The 18,528-nt window shown below is 30.5% G+C and overlaps 1 protein-coding gene across 1 annotated transcript in view; it reads right to left on the bottom strand.

Moving 5' to 3' along the window:
• Nucleotides 1-4,034: 4,034 nt before the first annotated feature.
• LOC123305514 (glucose dehydrogenase [FAD, quinone]-like) overlaps nucleotides 4,035-18,528 on the bottom strand; it is a 54,087-nt gene continuing 39,593 nt past the window's right edge. The window contains exons 6-11 of the mRNA XM_044887255.1: nucleotides 16,673-16,850; nucleotides 13,604-13,779; nucleotides 12,982-13,130; nucleotides 12,778-12,915; nucleotides 6,079-6,269; nucleotides 4,035-4,277 (exon numbers count right to left, since the gene is read on the bottom strand). Coding sequence (XP_044743190.1) covers nucleotides 4,072-4,277; nucleotides 6,079-6,269; nucleotides 12,778-12,915; nucleotides 12,982-13,130; nucleotides 13,604-13,779; nucleotides 16,673-16,850 — 1,038 coding nt within the window. The 3' untranslated portion in view covers nucleotides 4,035-4,071. The remainder of the gene's footprint in view (nucleotides 4,278-6,078; nucleotides 6,270-12,777; nucleotides 12,916-12,981; nucleotides 13,131-13,603; nucleotides 13,780-16,672; nucleotides 16,851-18,528) is intronic.

Below are 18,528 nucleotides of genomic sequence, written 5' to 3'. Positions count from 1 at the left end.
CAAATCTACTAAGACATTTCGAAAGTTTGTTTATTTTTAAGCAAAAAAGTCATAAAAGTACGAGCTTTTTGGATCAAGATATTACCTTTCTAACCAACATAGAAATATCTAAATTTAAAATTCTGTATCTTTTGAATAGAGACTCTGGTTTCTGGAACTTTTTTATTTCCCAAATCACGGGAATTCTTGAGTAAAATTTGCCCTATTCCTCGAGTAGGTGTCTCGAGAAATTTTTAATAAAATATGATGTTATTTTCAAATTTTGGCTTTATTACAAGTTAGACTGGTAGATGAGATCAATTAAATGAAATGTTTATTAACAAAGCAACAACAAATAATAAAAAAAACAAACTATACTCGGCTGGTCTATTAAAAAAATAGGATAGGTTAGGTTATATTGACTGTCCAAGAAGGACACACTTAGGCTATAGAGCCCATTGTGATAACATATATGTGTTTTACCACCTTTCAACTAATTATTTCATTTATCAGCTCCTCAATTTCAGAGGCTGAGTGCACCTCCTTCATGCATATACCAACACTATACCAGCCCATCACAACTATTAATTAAATTTTGTTGCGATGGCGGGAATCGAATCCGCTACCCTAAGTATACCGCGGACGGAATTGGTTACGCCTTAACCAACCGAGCTAATAGAGCGACATTAAAAAAGTAAGAAGTAGGGTATTTTTTTTAACTAATATAATAGGCTTTTGTCTTAAATTTGTAAAATTCCTATATACGTTACATTAGTATCTGAATAGAATTATTTAAAAAAAATAATACTATTTACATTCATACTGTCGCCTTTTAAAAACTTTTTTGTGTTGATAATAATGAGCGGCCTACTTATTACAAAAAGCAGAGGGGTCCAGTGAAATTATATACAGTGTGTCGCATTTAAGATGGAATACCGATTTGAAATTTTACACATACAGGTTAATAAGTCACTTTTTTAGAGATACTTGACCAAAATCAAAACTTTAAACTCAGCCTACTATAAATTGACAAATAGGGCCGATTCTTAATATTTTGCCTAGCGTCAGAGATTTCTAGAAAGATTTTTTATACCTATATATCGATTTTCATGATAAAATTCGTATTTTCAATTTTTCACTATTTTGGTACACACGCATAATTATTACAAGTTAATTGAAATATTTGTATGCATAACACTATTAAATTATCAATTTTTCCAATTTTTACATTCCATAGAACACTAGTTATGAAAAAGTTTAAGATGTGAATATTGTCATGAAAATCGGTATATGAGAATAAAAAAAATATTTTTCTATTCTAAGAAACATTTTCTAATAGTTCTTGTCGATATCTCTAATCATGTTTCATGCTTTCATAATATTAATTAATATTTAGTTTAAAGTTCATGTTAATTTTTTTTTCTTCACCAATGCTTACAGTATTGTAAAGGCACTAAAATTGGAGACACCCGGTAGAATTACAAAAGTAAATAAAAAAGTGTTTGTCTTGAATAGAGAAATCAAATATTTTTAAAAAGTATACCTATCTGTAAAAGTTTATAAAATTCACATTCAGTGACACAACAGAAAGAATAACTTTAGTAATTTAAAAACTTTTCTTTCTCATTAGAGACCTGACTTTGAATTGCAACAACCGTCAACAAACTCGTAAAGGTATTGAGTTGCGTTCATTAAAGTATTGTCAAAGTAATTTACTTGGTTCTTTATTATAATTAGTGATCGCACTATTTTTAAACAGGATGGTGTTGAAAATTTTATTTCTAACCCAAGACTTATTTCAGATAAAGTGGTTTTTGGTAGTCTTTAGGTAGTTGAAAACATATATTTATGATTAGTTTATAATTTCTATGCTTGAATTTTCCTGAATTTAGCTTCAAGCACCAGTTAATCACACAATGGGTGGTTCATTTAATAAATGATTATTAAAGTTGATATTCAAAATGGGCCCCCCTGTGCGAAGGGTTCAAAAAATCGTGTTTTTATTGTTGTACAAAGGGATTCGTTCACATGCGTAGAATATGTTGGTAAAGTAATTTTTAAGTACTTGAAATTTTAACGCATTTTTCTTAAATCTGCGTGCTTAAAACTGTTCTCCATCATAATTCCAGAACCGATTTACTTGAAATTTATAGGGTACGCTCGCCACATTTAAACACATGGAATGAATTAGAATCATCAAAAACTTTTTCGTATCGAAAAATAAGAAGAAATCATTTGAAATTTTCAATATTTTTAACTGATACTTGTTCATTTCATGCATTTGGGCTTCTAGATTAAAATGCCGTTTATTTTTTCTTTCAAATAATCCAATTAGTCAAAATTGTGGAGGAATTTACCGTCCTTTTTTTTAGGTGGGTATCTTCAGAGTAGTACACTTCCGTGCTAATGAAAAATTTTTTTTGAAATTTATTTTTCATAATCTTAAAATAATAATATATAAATGATAAACCTCAAAGCTCTAACTTTCATTGTTCGTCAAAAACAATTCCCAAAAAATGCTTAAAATAAGGGTTGTCACAACGGGGGGACCTCCTTAAACAAATATTTTAAATAAACAGCATTGAAGTTTAATTCGAGTGAGTAAAATCGTTCTTTGAAAATGGACTAAAATGTATAAAATAATTTTTATTGCGATGTAAAATTTAATGTTGTTTAATGCACGGCACACATTTTTACATAAAATTTTACATGAAACTTAAAAAAAAATTTTTAACGGATTTTAAAATTATTTAATAAATATGAACTATTTTAAAATTTGATGGGATGGTGTAGTGCCAATTTCAAAAAATAATCAATTGTTGGCCGATATACGAGTATCGGTTGTAGGTACCATTAAACTTAATTGACACGCTATATAAACGAATTATAATAGATTTTTCATTTTTGTATTATTCTCATGTAAATCCTTAAAACTTTACGCTTGTTTTTTTAAAGGGGAGGATAAAGTAGCTATACCTATTGCACCAAAATAAAATTATACAATTTTATTTTGTATTAATTAACTAAAACCAACTTTTGTAAAATAATTATACTCGTAGGTAGACATAAAAATTAAAATATATTTTTCAGGGATGTTATTTAAGGGTTTAGCAAAATCAAAATAAAATTCAATGTTATTATTATTTTTTTTTTAAATAATTATTTTAAAATCTTTTATTAAGTATCGAGTTTTAACTGCTTAATAAATTTCAAAAGTTTTCCCGATTTTTTATATTTGTATAAAGGTCTGTAAGCTTAGTTGAATAACGTATTCAGAGAAAAGTTTTGCAAATATATGGACCTAAAGCTCTAGAAACCATTATCTTATCGTGAGTCACCTGACGATAGAATCGAGGCCGGACCAGCATTGATTTACCAAGACTGGATTGTGAGCTTTGGCTCGATCCTTGGACATCTTGGACACAGTATCAGCTTGTCAATCCTCAATATTCTATCTTATGCCCAAGCCTTGGCCGAAGTTAATGGATCAAGCTTGTTCTTAGTTTATATTAATGTTTAATACAGTTATGCCAGTATTGTCGGTAGAGCGATTGGTCGTGTAGACAAAGATGCTTGACTTACAGCAAAGACACTGGTTCAAACTTCGCCTATGATAAACTCGTCCTTAATATATAAGTCTAATAATTGAATCTAAATCTAATAGTTATAAATCTAGAACATATGTACACGCGTAAATCCATGCAAAATTCAGATAAAAAACAATCATGATACCATAAAAATAGCGAAATTAATTATTTTTAACTTGCACCCAGGCTCAAGGAGAAGACCGGAAACCAGATTTGGGACAATATCTGCCATCCAACGTGTTTGTTTGTCTGTGTTTCTGTCTGTGGCATTTTAGTTTCTAAACGGATGAACCAATTTTGATTTTTTTGAAAGGTAATATAATGGAGAGTGTTCTTAACTATGTTTCTAGAAAATCGGTGTAGTTTGGAGAGAGTTACAATTTTGTAAGTTTTATTTGTTTATAAAACTCTTCGCGTGAATATTGGAAGAGAGTAAGGTATAAAATAAACAAATTTCTTATTGCATCAATTCAGTAATTTATTTAACGTATTATGATAGTTCTAATTATTTAAGTTTGTCAAAAAGTCCATTTCCTTTTCCATAAAAATTATTATCCCATGATTTAATTATCGCGTCTGAACATTTTTCACCAACCATTATTGTAGGTGCATTTAAATTACCACTTGGAACCGCTGGGAAAATACTTGCATCTACTACACGTAAGTTTTTCACACCACGTACTCGACATTCTTCATCAGTAACGGCCATTGCTGTTGAAAAAAAATTATTTTAATACATATTTTGATTTTATAAAGTTTTCGTTTATTGCATAAAAAAGTGGAAATTTAGTTTTCTCCGTGTCACACATACATATATGACTGTATTTAACAGCCAAATTGAGCCGAATTTTGATTTGCATATCTATATAATTACTTTAAACACACTCCCTATATAATGAATTAAGAGCCAAAAAAATTATTTAAGTTGATCATTTGATGATTGGTTAAAGTAGTTGTGTACACACACATACTGCGGTCAGTCAAGCGAACGATAGAACAGGAATCAGATATATGCTATCGAAGCGGTTATGTTTTACGTAGTACTTAAATGAATTTACTAAAGCTGAAAATTGTTATACAGATTGTATATTGCATATAAATAACATTTATGACAGTCAGTCAGTTAAATGTAACAACAGGGCTGGTCAGTCAGCCCAATATTGTCGGTAGTAAATACATTTTAAAATATTTTTTGGCTGATTGACGGGAGTTGATCCTCCATATAATTGGCTGACCATTTTATTTATGGATAATATACAATTAAGTACTTCTAAAAAAATTTGTAAGTTTAATAAATGAATTGAATCTTATTTATTTTTTACATACATTTGGGCTGACTGCCCACTCTGTTCTCCTATTTAACTAGCTGACTGACATAACTGTTATTTATATGGAATATACCGCCTGTATAACAATTTTCAGCTTTAGTAAATTCATTTTAATAATACGGTAATCATAACTGAATCTTAATTATTTATTGTACATTATACAATACATTAGGGCGGACTGACCATCCCTGTTCTAACATATAACTGACTGACAGTCATAACTATTATTTATATGCAATATACAAGTTATATAACAATTTTCAGGTTAAGTAAATTCATTGAATTACTGCAGAACTCATAACCGTTTTATAACCTTTGATAGTATATATCTGACCCCTATTCTATCCTTCGCTTGACTGACTGCAGTATATGTGTGTACACAACTACTATAAAAAATCCTCAAACGATCACCTTTAGTAAATTCAAAGAATTTTTTTTGAGCCTGGCTGTCCCATTAGATGGAAATTAAAAATATTGTAAATATTAGTTTATATTTTTTATAGTGTAAATAATTTCCGGGTATTTACTTTTACCGTCACATATCTATGTTAAAGATAGTTTGAAGTCACGTAAAATGGTAAACGTTTTCCATGATAATTACAAGTTAGAACGACTTATCAATTTAAACTTGGTCATTATTTTATATAAACAGATATACACGTATGCACGTATATTGGTAGATTTTAAACTGAATTCATAAATGATTTTCTGTAAAGTAATTTGAAGTTTTCTTGTTTGGGTCTATAAATATGGTCAAATTCATTATTTAAAGTCTGAATATATGAATATATATATAGAAAATGCCTTTGTTTGAATGCCAATTCAAACAGTAATTTACATTTATACAATTTACCGATTTCAGATTTGGACTCAGTAATCCATTTTTCATTATTTTATAATTATTCATGATTTGATAAATTCAATTCATTTGAGTGTTTCTATTTTCTAAAGATTGAAAAAATCAAAGAGTTTGTGTTATAAACCTCTTTTTTAGAGAAAATTCTGGCGATCTGACCAGAGAACACGAACCCTAACCAGAGGCTTAACCGGAGAAAACATACCCTAAAAGATTCTGTAATTTTTAGACGAATCAAAATTCACCAGTATATATACTCACCTTGTAGATATCTATAAAATATTTAACTTGAAGCTTTTTATCTAAAACTAGTAATAAAATAACTTACCATCACCATCAACTCCCATTTTACAAGTTCCAACTTGATGATTTTCTGGATTAGTTAAATGACGAATAGCACAGTCCCAGTAATGGTCGGAATCATATTCTAGTCCTCTATCAATACAAGCTTGCACTGGTGTATCATCTTGTTCAATCAAATCTTTAAGGGCATTGGTTTTAGCCAATTTCTGTGCCAATCTTTAAAAAAAAAGGAGATGTATATAAAACATTTTTATAGTGACTACATGATCAAGCATAAAGTTAATTTAAAATAAGCTTTCAATTTAAGTTTTATCGCCTATAAAATTTTTAAACTTGCTAAAAAAAACACGTAAGCAGCACAGTTCCATCAATAAGGTTAAATTTCCCCCTTATTAAGAAAAGATGCTTTTTATTGAAATGTAATTTTTGACTTATCCACAAATTTTTAAACCTCTAACTTCATTTAGAATGATTGTAGAGGCATAAAAAGCTTTATAAATCACGAAAAAACATAATTTTTTGGGTAGAAACAAGTGAAAACAAACAATTAACTGCGTTAGTTGTTGAAATACCATGTATAGACAATGTTAATTACGCAATCGTTTGTTTTTTTACGTCATGTAAGTAAAGAAAGATGGCCACTCTTAGAGACATACATATACACACATGGCACACACACATAGATAGCTGATGTTTACGAAAAATGTTTCAAACAAAAGTTGTTAATTTTTTCATAAGCAATATTTTTTACCTTTATAATTTTGTTCTATCTGTGACGGTTTAAGACCTAATTGACCTATGATGCTCATTTACGAACTAGATCTCACTTTTTACGACCTAAGCACACTATAAAAAGTTCGGCTATCGCTTTTCGTTTTCCAGTTATCGTGTCGACAGATGGACAGACGGGCAAGCGGGCGGACGGGAGTTCAAACGGACAACCGGGAAAGGATTTTGTGAACACATCAAAATTTTCCTCGTAGCATCAATATTTTTAAGCGTTACAAACTTGGTACTAAACTTAGTAAATCTGAATATATTTCATATATACATGGTATAAAAATACAAAAGAGGGGCTGGAAAATTGACACCTCAATAAATTCAATCTACAAATTTCTGAAACGAACTCTCACTTTTACGACATTGATTCGATAATAAGCAACTCTACACGGTAAGAAATGAATTGCGTTTACTACATTACAGGTATAAATGCTATAGTATAGAAACAGATACAAATAGTATCTTTGTTAGCATAAGTAATATTACAGTATTGAACAGGACTATCCACCAGATGTATTGTGAGTATCGCCAACCAGTATGGACCTGACGCCCATACTGCATTGATTCGTCTGCCATAACTATTAATAATGTTACTATTTCCTCAATACAATATACAGTATGGCGTTCACATCGATATTGACATAGTAGTATCCACAACAAAATTTCTTACCGTGTACCTATCAAATTTTTAAATCTTTTCAAATAATGGATCCCGCAAGGGATGAACAAAACTATAAATCGGTTACTGAAGGTCAAAAAAACGGATTTCTAACACACCTCAACCTTCTCCGTTTACCTTTGGTACAATGCATAAGTCCATATTTTTGGGGAAAATATGACTAGCAACATTGTTTTTTTTTTTCGTTTAGTAAATAAGATTTTGAGCAGCTGAACGTGAAATATTAGTATTTATCTGTGTGTTTTTTCCAGTTTTTTACATTGTCATTCGTATGGGAAATAAATAATTTCCGAAGAACGAATGTTTCTTCTAAATGTACAATAGTGTTCGAAATAATTGAAAAGGTTCGAATGAACAATAATTATTATGAATTCGACGTCTAAAGTAAAATATGTATAGGGAAGAACGAAACTAATTTAGGACCGTTCAAACAATAATATTAACGGCAATGGATAATTGTCGATGTTTGTGTATTTCGTAACGGTAATAAATTATCCTTCTAGTACTCAAAATTAGAGTAACTATATTTCGCTTTGTTTGACTGATATTGTGATATGCATTTGATACATCTTATTCATATGGATTAAAAATTAGGTGTCATGACGACAAAGAAATGTTATTCTCACGGTTATTTTCAGTTAGTTTCCTTAATTTAGCTTACAAAAGCTATGGGTCGGATACACGAATACGCACATCGATCGCATGTGTGAGTCTGATACACTTAGGTCATAAGATCTATTGTGAAAACCAAAAAATACGTTGCTCTTTTAAAAGGAAGAAATAGTCTCTATTCCTTCAACTGTTTGGAGTTTTTCAAGAACAGCAGAAGAAATTGGAGCCTTTTACAGACTCCAAATTTAAGAGCAACAAAAAATGGCAAGCTGAAGTGTTTCAGACATCTCCTAGTAAGTACTGGGTAATAACAGAGGAGTTGAGACATCAATTCTTTCTCCTCCTGAATAGTTTCTACAGAATCCGCGCTGAAATATTTACCCAAGCACTCAGTTTGCTTGTATTCTTTCCTGTATTTCCACAAGCACCTACGTTTTCCCACCCACTTAATTTTGTCCCTTCTAAAAATTTCACAAAAGTTAATAAAAATATAAAAATATTTTTGAAAAACAATTAATAACTTAAAAATGAAAACAAACAATTGACTGAGGTAATAGTTGAAATATCGCATGTATAGGCAGTATTGATTACGCAATAGTTTTATTACGTCATGTAAGTAAAAAAAGATGGTCACTCTTAGATAGGCACACATACATACATATCACATACACACATAACCGACATTTCCATATAATACATACTATTTAATTTGCACCTATTTTCCGCCCTCACTGGTAAACAATGAAAAAATGTTTCAAACTTCAAAATGAAAAAAAGAAAGTTGTTGATTTTTTTAAAAAGAAAATTTTGTATGCCCAAACTTTTGATTTATCTTTAACAGTTTAGAAGATCCAATTGACTTAGGTTGCTCATTTACGAACTTTTCCTCACTTTTTACGCCCTGAGAACGCTATAAAAATTGCAGTTTGATACCTATTTTCGTTTTTGAGTTATCGTGTCTACAGACGGACAGACAGACAGATGGACGTATAGATGAAAGGACAACCGGAAATGGATTTTATGAAAACCTATACCAAAATTTTGTAAATTTTGTTCGTACCATCAATATTTTTAAGCGTTACAAACTTGGGACTAAACTTAGTATACCTTGATATATTTCAATGAGGGTATAGAAGAAGTTTAATTTAATATTCTTTAATATTATTCAACTTATTAGTCAATATCTCATACATCTAGCGTCAACTACATGCATTTGCATATGTTCGTTATGCACTTATTAAATGCACAATTTATGGCTTGCTAAATATGTATAGTAATTAATCTTCATTCACTCAATTCCAGTAATTATATCGAATGTAATTAGTTTGTAATCTGAAATGACTTTTTTCATAATTTCATTTAAGATTGTGTACGTTTAGGTTTAAGCTTTGAATTCTTTACATTGATTCAATTTTTTTAAATTCATGTTGACCTAAATTATGTATACGCAATGCTAAATTGTTCATTACAAATCAAATAGTTGTGCCGTTTTTGTTTTAATGGTCGCAAGAATGTCATACTGTTATAGAATAAATTTCGAAATATGAATAAAAAAATAAATAAACTTCTAAAACTAAAACCCCGATGGCCACAAAATCACGCTCTCAAAACTATGAAACAAGAAAATATTCTCATAGTTTTTCATCGTGATTTTAGTTTTTGAATTTTATTTCATTTTAATTATTTAATAGTTTTTTACATGGTACTTTGCTTTACATAGAGTCTTACATTATTGTCAATAATTACAAATAAAATAAGATTTTATGAAAATCAAAGTAGGTACCATGAAGAAAACACATGCGCAGCGAGTCTTTTTTAGTTGATATATGCTTGAAACTCGATAAATAAATTTAATCGAGGAAAATGCTTCAAACGACAAATATTAGTTTCAAAGGAACACATCTTCTTATATTGGCATCGAATTCGATCTAAATTTTCAGGTTCGATTAAAACCATACTTTGATTCATAACTGCAAACATTAGATGAACGCTTTAAATTAGAAAGCTGTTTTTTATAAATACGCAACATTTTTTTGCTAACCGAATAGTTTCTAGCTTTTTGTGTGTTTGTTCAATCAATTTAACAAAAGTGGTCTATATAGAAAAACAAACCACTTTTATTGGATTTATTGGAAATTTTTTTTCGAGAAGTGCCTAGTTTTTGCAGAAGCAATTGTACGAAATACAAATTTTTATACGAAAAAATAATTTTGGGTAAAACTTTTCAGTCCGTTTTGCCTAAACCGCGGAAAAATGTTTCGAACAAAAAATGTTACTTTTTTAAGCAATAACAACTTAATTATTTAAAGTGTTCATCGATGGATTGCCAGTTATGGAGTAGAATCAGCTTTTAATTGATCTTGAAAACCAAGGACAAGTTTAATGTCTGCGTAAAATGTGCACTTACACACCCAATATTTTTCGCTTGAATAATTTTTATCGATAAAAGTTATTTTTCGAGTTTTAAGCGTATGTCAACTTAAAAAAGCACTCTGTATACTAAAGAGTATTTTATTTCAAATTTATTTACTGTCGTAGTAAATTATATATATTTTTTTTAAACCAGCGGACGACCAAGACGCTTTCAACGATACCTCAATTGTAAAATTACGATAAGTTGTTTGGAAGCTATGAGGGGACAGATGAACATACATACATAGGTCTCACATACAAAAATACCGGTCAAACAAACAGTCGTCGTCCTTACCTGTGGTACAGTAAATCTGGCATTTTGACTGGAAAAAATTACAATACTGACTCTGAGGTTATAGATCGTTAGGGGGGCATGTAAATAACTTTAAAAAAATTAAGAGAATTTTTCGTTCCGCTGTTTTTGAGAAAATCCAAAAAAATGGGAAAAAAAAATTTAGAATGCGTTTTTCTCGGAATCTATTGATTTAAGGGAAAAGTTTTTCAAATAAAAAATGTAGAAGACACTGTCAGCTACATTTTATGTCATTGGAGCAACGTCATACGAGTTAAATTACAAAAAGTAGGTGGCGTTAAAGTATCAAAAAAAGGGTTTTCCACGGTTTTCATTAAGAAAAAATGATTTTTTTGTAAAAGTGTAAATGAAAAAGTTGTTTGACTCAAAATTAGCTTCAACTTTTATTTAAACAATTTTTTTGTAAAACTTACCGTTTTTGAAATACAGCTAGCTAAAAAATCTGAAAGTTAAGTTTTTTTAAAATTTTGAAAAGGAGTACTTGATTTCCTTTCTATTTTCTTGGTTTATTTTAAACATACATTGTTTTACTATAGCTCGGAAACGGTAAGTTTTTCATAAAAATTGTTTAAATAAAAGTTGAAGCTAATTTTGAGTCAAACAACTTTCTCATTCACACTTTTACAAAAACATCATTTTTTCTTAATGAAAATCGTGAAAAACCCTTTTTTGATACTTTAACGCCACCTGCTTTTTGTAATTTAACTCGTATGACGTTGCTCCAATGACATAAAATGTAGCTGACAATGTCTTCTACATTTTTTATTTGAAAAACTTTTCCCTTAAACCAATAGATTCCGAGAAAAACGCATTCCAAATATTTTTTTACCATTTTTTTGGATTTTCTCAAAAACAGCGGAACGAAAAATTCTCTTAATTTTTTTTAAAGTTATTTACATGCCCCCCTAACGATTTATAACCTCAGAGTCAGTATTGTAATTTTTTCCAGGTCCGGCCTTTTTTTCGTCTATATTGACTGAATCACTGGGTAAAAAGGTGAAACAACTTACTAAATATTATTGTTGTTTGTGTTTGTACACAGTTACAGTGAAACAACACTAATATTTTTTTTTGAGATCAGATACAAGTATTACGGTTATTGTAATGTGCTCCATGTTCTATTGAGGCCTACCTCCCTTTATATAAAATTTTTCCCGTGTAAAATTTTTTACCACAATGAAAATAATTTTTAAAACGTAAAGAAAATTTTATGACACTCTGGACCTTTTATTTTTAAGTAGAAAATTTTTTATAGACCATAAATTATTTACTTTCTATTTTATAGGTTTTTTTGTAATAAAATTTAAAATGGGAAATTGCTGTAACTAATGATATAGGTGTAATTTCAGGTCCTAAGAAGTATTTTAATAACCAACGTTGATAATCTTATAAGATCATAAACGAAATTTTGTATCTTTGGATAATTTTACATCAATATTTCAAAACGATATTTTGTAGTCTACAAAATCGTAAACCTTCAGAGCCCTGCATTTTAACTATGTGCATTTTTTTCTTTAAAAAGATGGCGATTTTACATTTAATTTTACTTAATAAGGCAAGAAGATAATTTAGAAAAAAACTTCAGAACCAAATCAACTCCTATATAGATGACAAACACAATCCAACTCGTAATGACAACAATACTTCGGGCCTATAAAATTACTGTTCTTTATTTGCCGGGTCAATTTTTTCCAGGTATATTTATTCCGATTACCGACAAGAAGAACATGAAGTAAGATTTGAGTTTAATATTCAATAAATTGAATCATCAGAGCTTTTATGAGGAGTGTAGGTAAAGTATAATTAATAGGTAAAATATGAATTTAATTCTCAAAACTCCATTCATGCGAAATACTCTATCAACATTGTCTTAAACTGTTCTCTTCCCAAATTTATTAAAATATCTATATTCAGATATCTCGACTTACCGAACACCATCTAAAATTACTGTCACGTCCTCAGGATCATTCAATAGATGTGCAAAAATCTTTGGGTATGCAAATGGATTTGGTGATCGAAGTTGTATATAACCAATTGATTTTGGCCGTAATAAAGTTGGTGTCATACTGCGCATTAAACAAAACAATATAAAAAAAATAAACCCAATAGAATATTTAAAAAAAACTTTTTACCTTATTAATCGTTGCGGATAGTTTGGAATGGTTAATGAATCTGGTTGCCCATCTGCAGAACAATTGGCTAAATATCCGGCAAAGAACATTTGCATATCGGCTGCGTCAGTTGATGGATTAGCAAATTGCGAATATAAAAATCCAGTTAACTAAATTAAAAATATTGTTTACTTATTAAAATAGAAAAAATAATTTTTATAAGAAGAAAAATCTACGTTTCTTGTATAGTACGTTTTCTTCTTCCATGTGATCTCGAAAACACGTATACATCGAAAAAAATTAATCACGCTGCAATTGCAAATATTCTTCTAAATATGGAAACTTAAAAAAAAAATTGTGATTTTGATGGGGATTTATTAACTAATTAGTTAATTGTTACTACAATTATTATCTCTAAAGCTTCTTTTAATGTGCTCTATTTTAAGTTGTTTGACTTCAATTATAAGTTTTGTTTAACGATGAAGTTTTTCAGATTAGTTTATTTTTATTTTTTACGTGAATGTTAACCTTAAATATTGCCTGATGAAGTTGTAAATAAAAACGAAACGTTGTAACATTTGACAATTTAATATCATCGATGAAAGTAATTTTTCCAACTAAAAAAAATATTTTTCCTACTTACTTGTGACATTCCTGTTGAAGTTAAGGGTCCTGTACGATTTTGTATAAACTGTTGTAAAGTGTCAATGTTCATTTGATTTTCACCCTTATCATTTTTCACTTTGAATATAACACTAAATGAACCATGATTTTGTAAATTTTGACCAACACCAGGTAAATCTTTGACTATGTCAAGACCTAAAAATTATGAATTTTATATAATTAATCATCATGTAATATTTTTAACTCTCCTTCTTGCTCTATGTAATACATCAGTCTCCCTTGATCCCTATCTATAGATACTTAAGCTAACATTCTTAAAAAAGGTGAACAAAGGGATCAGGGAGACCTTCAATCTAATTTTGGAAGCCTATGCCTCCAATATGGTATTTACACCTTAATGCAGGGGGGGTTTGATGGGCTTCTTTGTACATAAGTGTTATACAAGAAGATATTTAAGTTCGACTCTCATACTATTATCAGAGTGGATTGGCAACCATTACTGATTGAAAGTTATTTTTCAATGAAGCTCTACACAGTTTTAGCTTCGACTTAATATATATGAGGCAGAGTAATTTCCGAATCTTTATTTTTAGAAAACCGTTAGTTGTTTTACAAAACAGTTCCGTTATAAATAATGGATTGCCATTGCGTTACGCTTATTTGTAATTTGTAATCATTTTAAGCGTTTGGTGCAGGGCCATAAATAGTCGAAGAGTTTGCTGCAAAAGATCTGGCCTATCGAGTTACCGGATGAAGTATTCTTTAAGTGATACTACTTTCTGTAACAATTAAAGAAATCATTCAGTTCTAGGGCAAAAATGGTGCATAAAATTGCTATATTTTTTCTACGGGGACATTTTTTGTACATGAACTGTACCAATCGAGTTAATTTGAAACAGATTTTAAAATTTAGTTTTAAGTGAATAAAACCCAAATATAAACAAGTGCCTCGTTAAATCTGATGCTGACCCCCATGGATCGACACTTTTAAAATTTTTTTGTTGCCTTACTGTACCTATCGATTTACCTTCAAACTATAATCAAATTAAAGTTTAAAAATGCTTTTATTCAGAAAATACATTAGTCTATTCTAGATCTATTCTAGTGTAAAATGCCTGCCACGATACTTCTTCAATTTGTTTTTTCAGTGTGCTTTTGACAGTGACTTTGATAAAACCTCATATCATCCTAAATTTTTTACATAACCTATAATCGTTAACCCGCTGTATTCATAAAAACAAAACATTTGTGCAATTTTGCGTATTAGGGCCCCCGCAGACTGCAGACTTTTTATCGGCCGATAGTTTGGTCGGCTTCTTAATCAGTATGGAGAGGAATGCATATGCGCACACTACAGCGATTCAGTATCGGCCGACAAAAAAGTTTGATTGGCTATCCGATTACATTCAAACAAATCTGTCGGCCAACTATCGGCCGACTGTTTAATCAGTATTGGCGCATACACGCCTGCGCATACATGACGATTGTTTAGTCGGCCGATAGCTCAGTTCGCTCTGTGATGTGGCTCTTCCACATTGCTGGTCCAATTAGCTTGAAAAGTTCATGAAAGCTGGTAATGCTCATTCAATAATAGGTGGAAATTTTTTTCGGGTAATCAAGTAATTTGGAATGCATAGTGTAAAATTTTCCACTAACTAATCTATCACTGAGAATGGGATGCACCCGATACTCTCGGAATCTCTTGTTGATTTTCCTCCTCCGGAGTATGATGAGACCAATAATTTTCCTGGACAATATTTTCATTGTGCGACCGCTTCAACAGTCAGTTACAAACTAGTTCGAGAATAGTCGGCCGACTGTTGGATAGTCTGCGCCCTGTTCACCAACCAAACTGTTTAGTTGGCTCGGTGTGCGCACTTTCAGCCCAACCCGACTAAACTATCGGCCGATAAAAAGTCTGCAGTCTGCGGGGGCCCTAAAAGTTCAGTAATTATAAAAAGCCGCTAGACATCTTTCAGCTGTTTTGCATAATGGAACTGTTTTTAAAAATTACTAACATTCATGTAAAAGAGCAATTTCGGCAATCCATCTGCGACATATATACGTGGCTTTGACAGTGTGTTTTTGGAAGTAGCTTTGACTGGCAGAAAATTGATTCAATAGTGAATATACTTAAAGAATTCTTTAAGTATATCAAAGAATATAATATGAATTTACAGATATATATCTCTATTATATTTAACTAGCTGGGAACTACCCGCTTTGCTGGGAAACATCCCCACTTGCACCCCTCTCTCCACATTTCCTTGCGTTGGATAACAGTTTTGTAATGTACACGTCATGCTCTTTTATTTGATACCCCACTTAGGTATATTTGTAAATATTCGATATTTCCTTCCCACTTTCTCGCTACACCTTTCTACCCTCCGAAGGTTAAAAAAATTTCTAGATGTAATTTAAAACATTCTGACCAAGTTTTGAACTATTAAAAGCCATAATTGAAAAATATGAATTTTTTATTCATGAACACCCCCGCAACCCCCCTTGTGGGTGGAATTTCGTAAAATCCGTTCTTAGCTGACCTCTACTTGGCAAAAGGAATATTCCTGCCAAATTTCAAGTCTCTAGGTCTTATAGTTCCAGAGATATCGTGATGAGTGACTATCTATATCTATAGAAAGTCTCCTATATATTTATAGATAAACTAGACAGCAAATATGTCAAGAAACAAGGAAAAAAACAAAAGAGTTATTCTACTGTTGTTTTGTTTTAGATTCTTTAACAAAAAATTATTTCTCTTCATAAGACTTTGATGAAGTGGGTGCTTAAATATAGATTTTGTCCTTTGCCGATAGCAAACTGAATATGCTTAGATATACATATTGGTAATCTGTATTTGAAAACAGAAAAAAGTACCCATATCTATTAACTTTTTACTTTACCATACAAATTATAGAAGAAATATAGTGAAATTTGTTCGAGGTTCCGATGAATTTTGCATTTGTTTTAAGGAACTTGAAATTTAATTTTGCTTAGGTAAAATATAAGAAATGAAGTTTTCCACAAACCATCATGATTTGAGATAATATCTTGCTAAGGTTTATGCTTAGAGTAAGTATTAACTTACCAAAACTTTGAAGATGGTCTTTTGGTCCAATCCCGGATAACATTAGCAATTGTGGAGATTGTATGGCACCCGCTGATATAATAACCTCTTTGCGAGCACGAACGGTATATTGAATGCCGTTTTTGATATATTCCACACCAATGGCATTTTTATTATCATCGAACAATATTTTTGTGACCTATGTGAACAGAAAGTTTTTAGGATTAATTAACTGTATTGAATGTATGTGAACTTCCAAGAAAGTTCGCATTCATTTTAAATAAATTTTGTATATTATGTAGTGTGTCATTTAGAAATATTGTGTATTGAGACTGACAGGGATAATATGAAATGTTCTATGAAATAAACGGATAGCATTCATTTTTCGGAAGTAAATTAATCCGGACACTTGTGTTTTAACAAAACAAAAATATTTTACCCCTTCTTATAAACGTATAGAGATAATGTTTTCGTATCGAAAATTTAGTCTTTTCATTATTAATTTATGTTTAAGCATACTTGTTCACTCTTTGACATTAAAATAATTTATTTCTAAACAAATTATTATATTTTTAGCCAGAAATTTATGTAAACAATTTTCCAAAAACTGAGATTCTAATCTTGCTCTTTTTGGAAGTAATTTTCACCAATAATATAATATTTAATTCATTATATTGCTCCCTACACAATATATAAGCTGACTTATTAAAAAGTTCCCGCCTTCATATTTCGAAAACAAAAAACGGAAAAACTAAATGGAACAAAACCAAAAAACGGAAAATCACGATCATTTTTAGGTAGAGTAAAAATGTAGTATTAAATTTTTTCACAAAGAATCTTTCATACCCAAACAGAGTTAGGGTTTTGGGTTTCTCGACCTTTTGATTTCTCGAGGCACGATAGTACCAAGATAGACCAAGATTTCTCGAGTTTCTAGGGTATTTCGAAAATTATAATAAAACTGATGTTATTTTCTATATTTATAATGGTATTTTCCTATTTTTGTTTTATTACAAAATAGAATTTTAATAAGTTTTTCATTATTAAATAGACTTTCAGAAATACAAGAGCGTTAACAGCATCGTCAGCGTTTTTTAATTTTAGTGGCAATGCTTCCCGATAACGAGAAAAAACGTTCATTCTTCGTTGTGTTCGAAATTTATGGCTATGTGAGCGTGACTGGTTTCAGATGTCTAAATGGCTTTCAAATTATTCATTGTCAAGATCCTTATCATTATCTTGGTTTGCAATGCCGGAAACTTCGAATGAACTTGAATTTGAGTAAGGATATAATCTATTATCTACGTGTTTTGGGACGTTGAGCACTTTTTGGTGGATCAAAAATAATGGAACTCGCGTCATTGCGTGTTTTTAATTGAAATTTTTTTTGACGGTTCCACACGAGAAAATTAAAACCCATGAAATAAATTATGGAAACGCAAATAAATTATATATTACATTACATCTTACTATCTACTATGTATTTATTTGCGCTCCCACCATATTTATCTAAAATTGTGAACAGTTATTTGAATAGTATTGAGGTATTATTTATTATTATTCAGGTATTGGGAATAGGCATTTATAAGAGCTATGTTCGAGCGCAGCGAGCTGCGCTGCCGAAAGATTCAGCTGAGCCGAAGGCCAGTTATTCCAAAGTTTTAAGTTTTCACTTCCGTTAACAGTCCCCATGACTGACTATCTTGTTTCTAAGTTACCTAGCGCACGGAATTGAGGAACCTTAAGGAATCTCAAACAAGGTTCCATTTTGTTTTTGAATGGAACACATTCTTATTCTTTGGGAATAAATATCTAATGAGCAATTGTCACAGTTTTTTTTAGGAATGCGAACTAGTAAAGTAGCAGTTAACGCAATC

Source organism: Chrysoperla carnea, chromosome 1, assembly GCF_905475395.1.
Source record: "Chrysoperla carnea chromosome 1, inChrCarn1.1, whole genome shotgun sequence".
Classification (NCBI taxonomy): domain Eukaryota; kingdom Metazoa; phylum Arthropoda; class Insecta; order Neuroptera; family Chrysopidae; genus Chrysoperla; species Chrysoperla carnea.
This window is presented reverse-complemented; position numbering and strand designations above follow the sequence as displayed.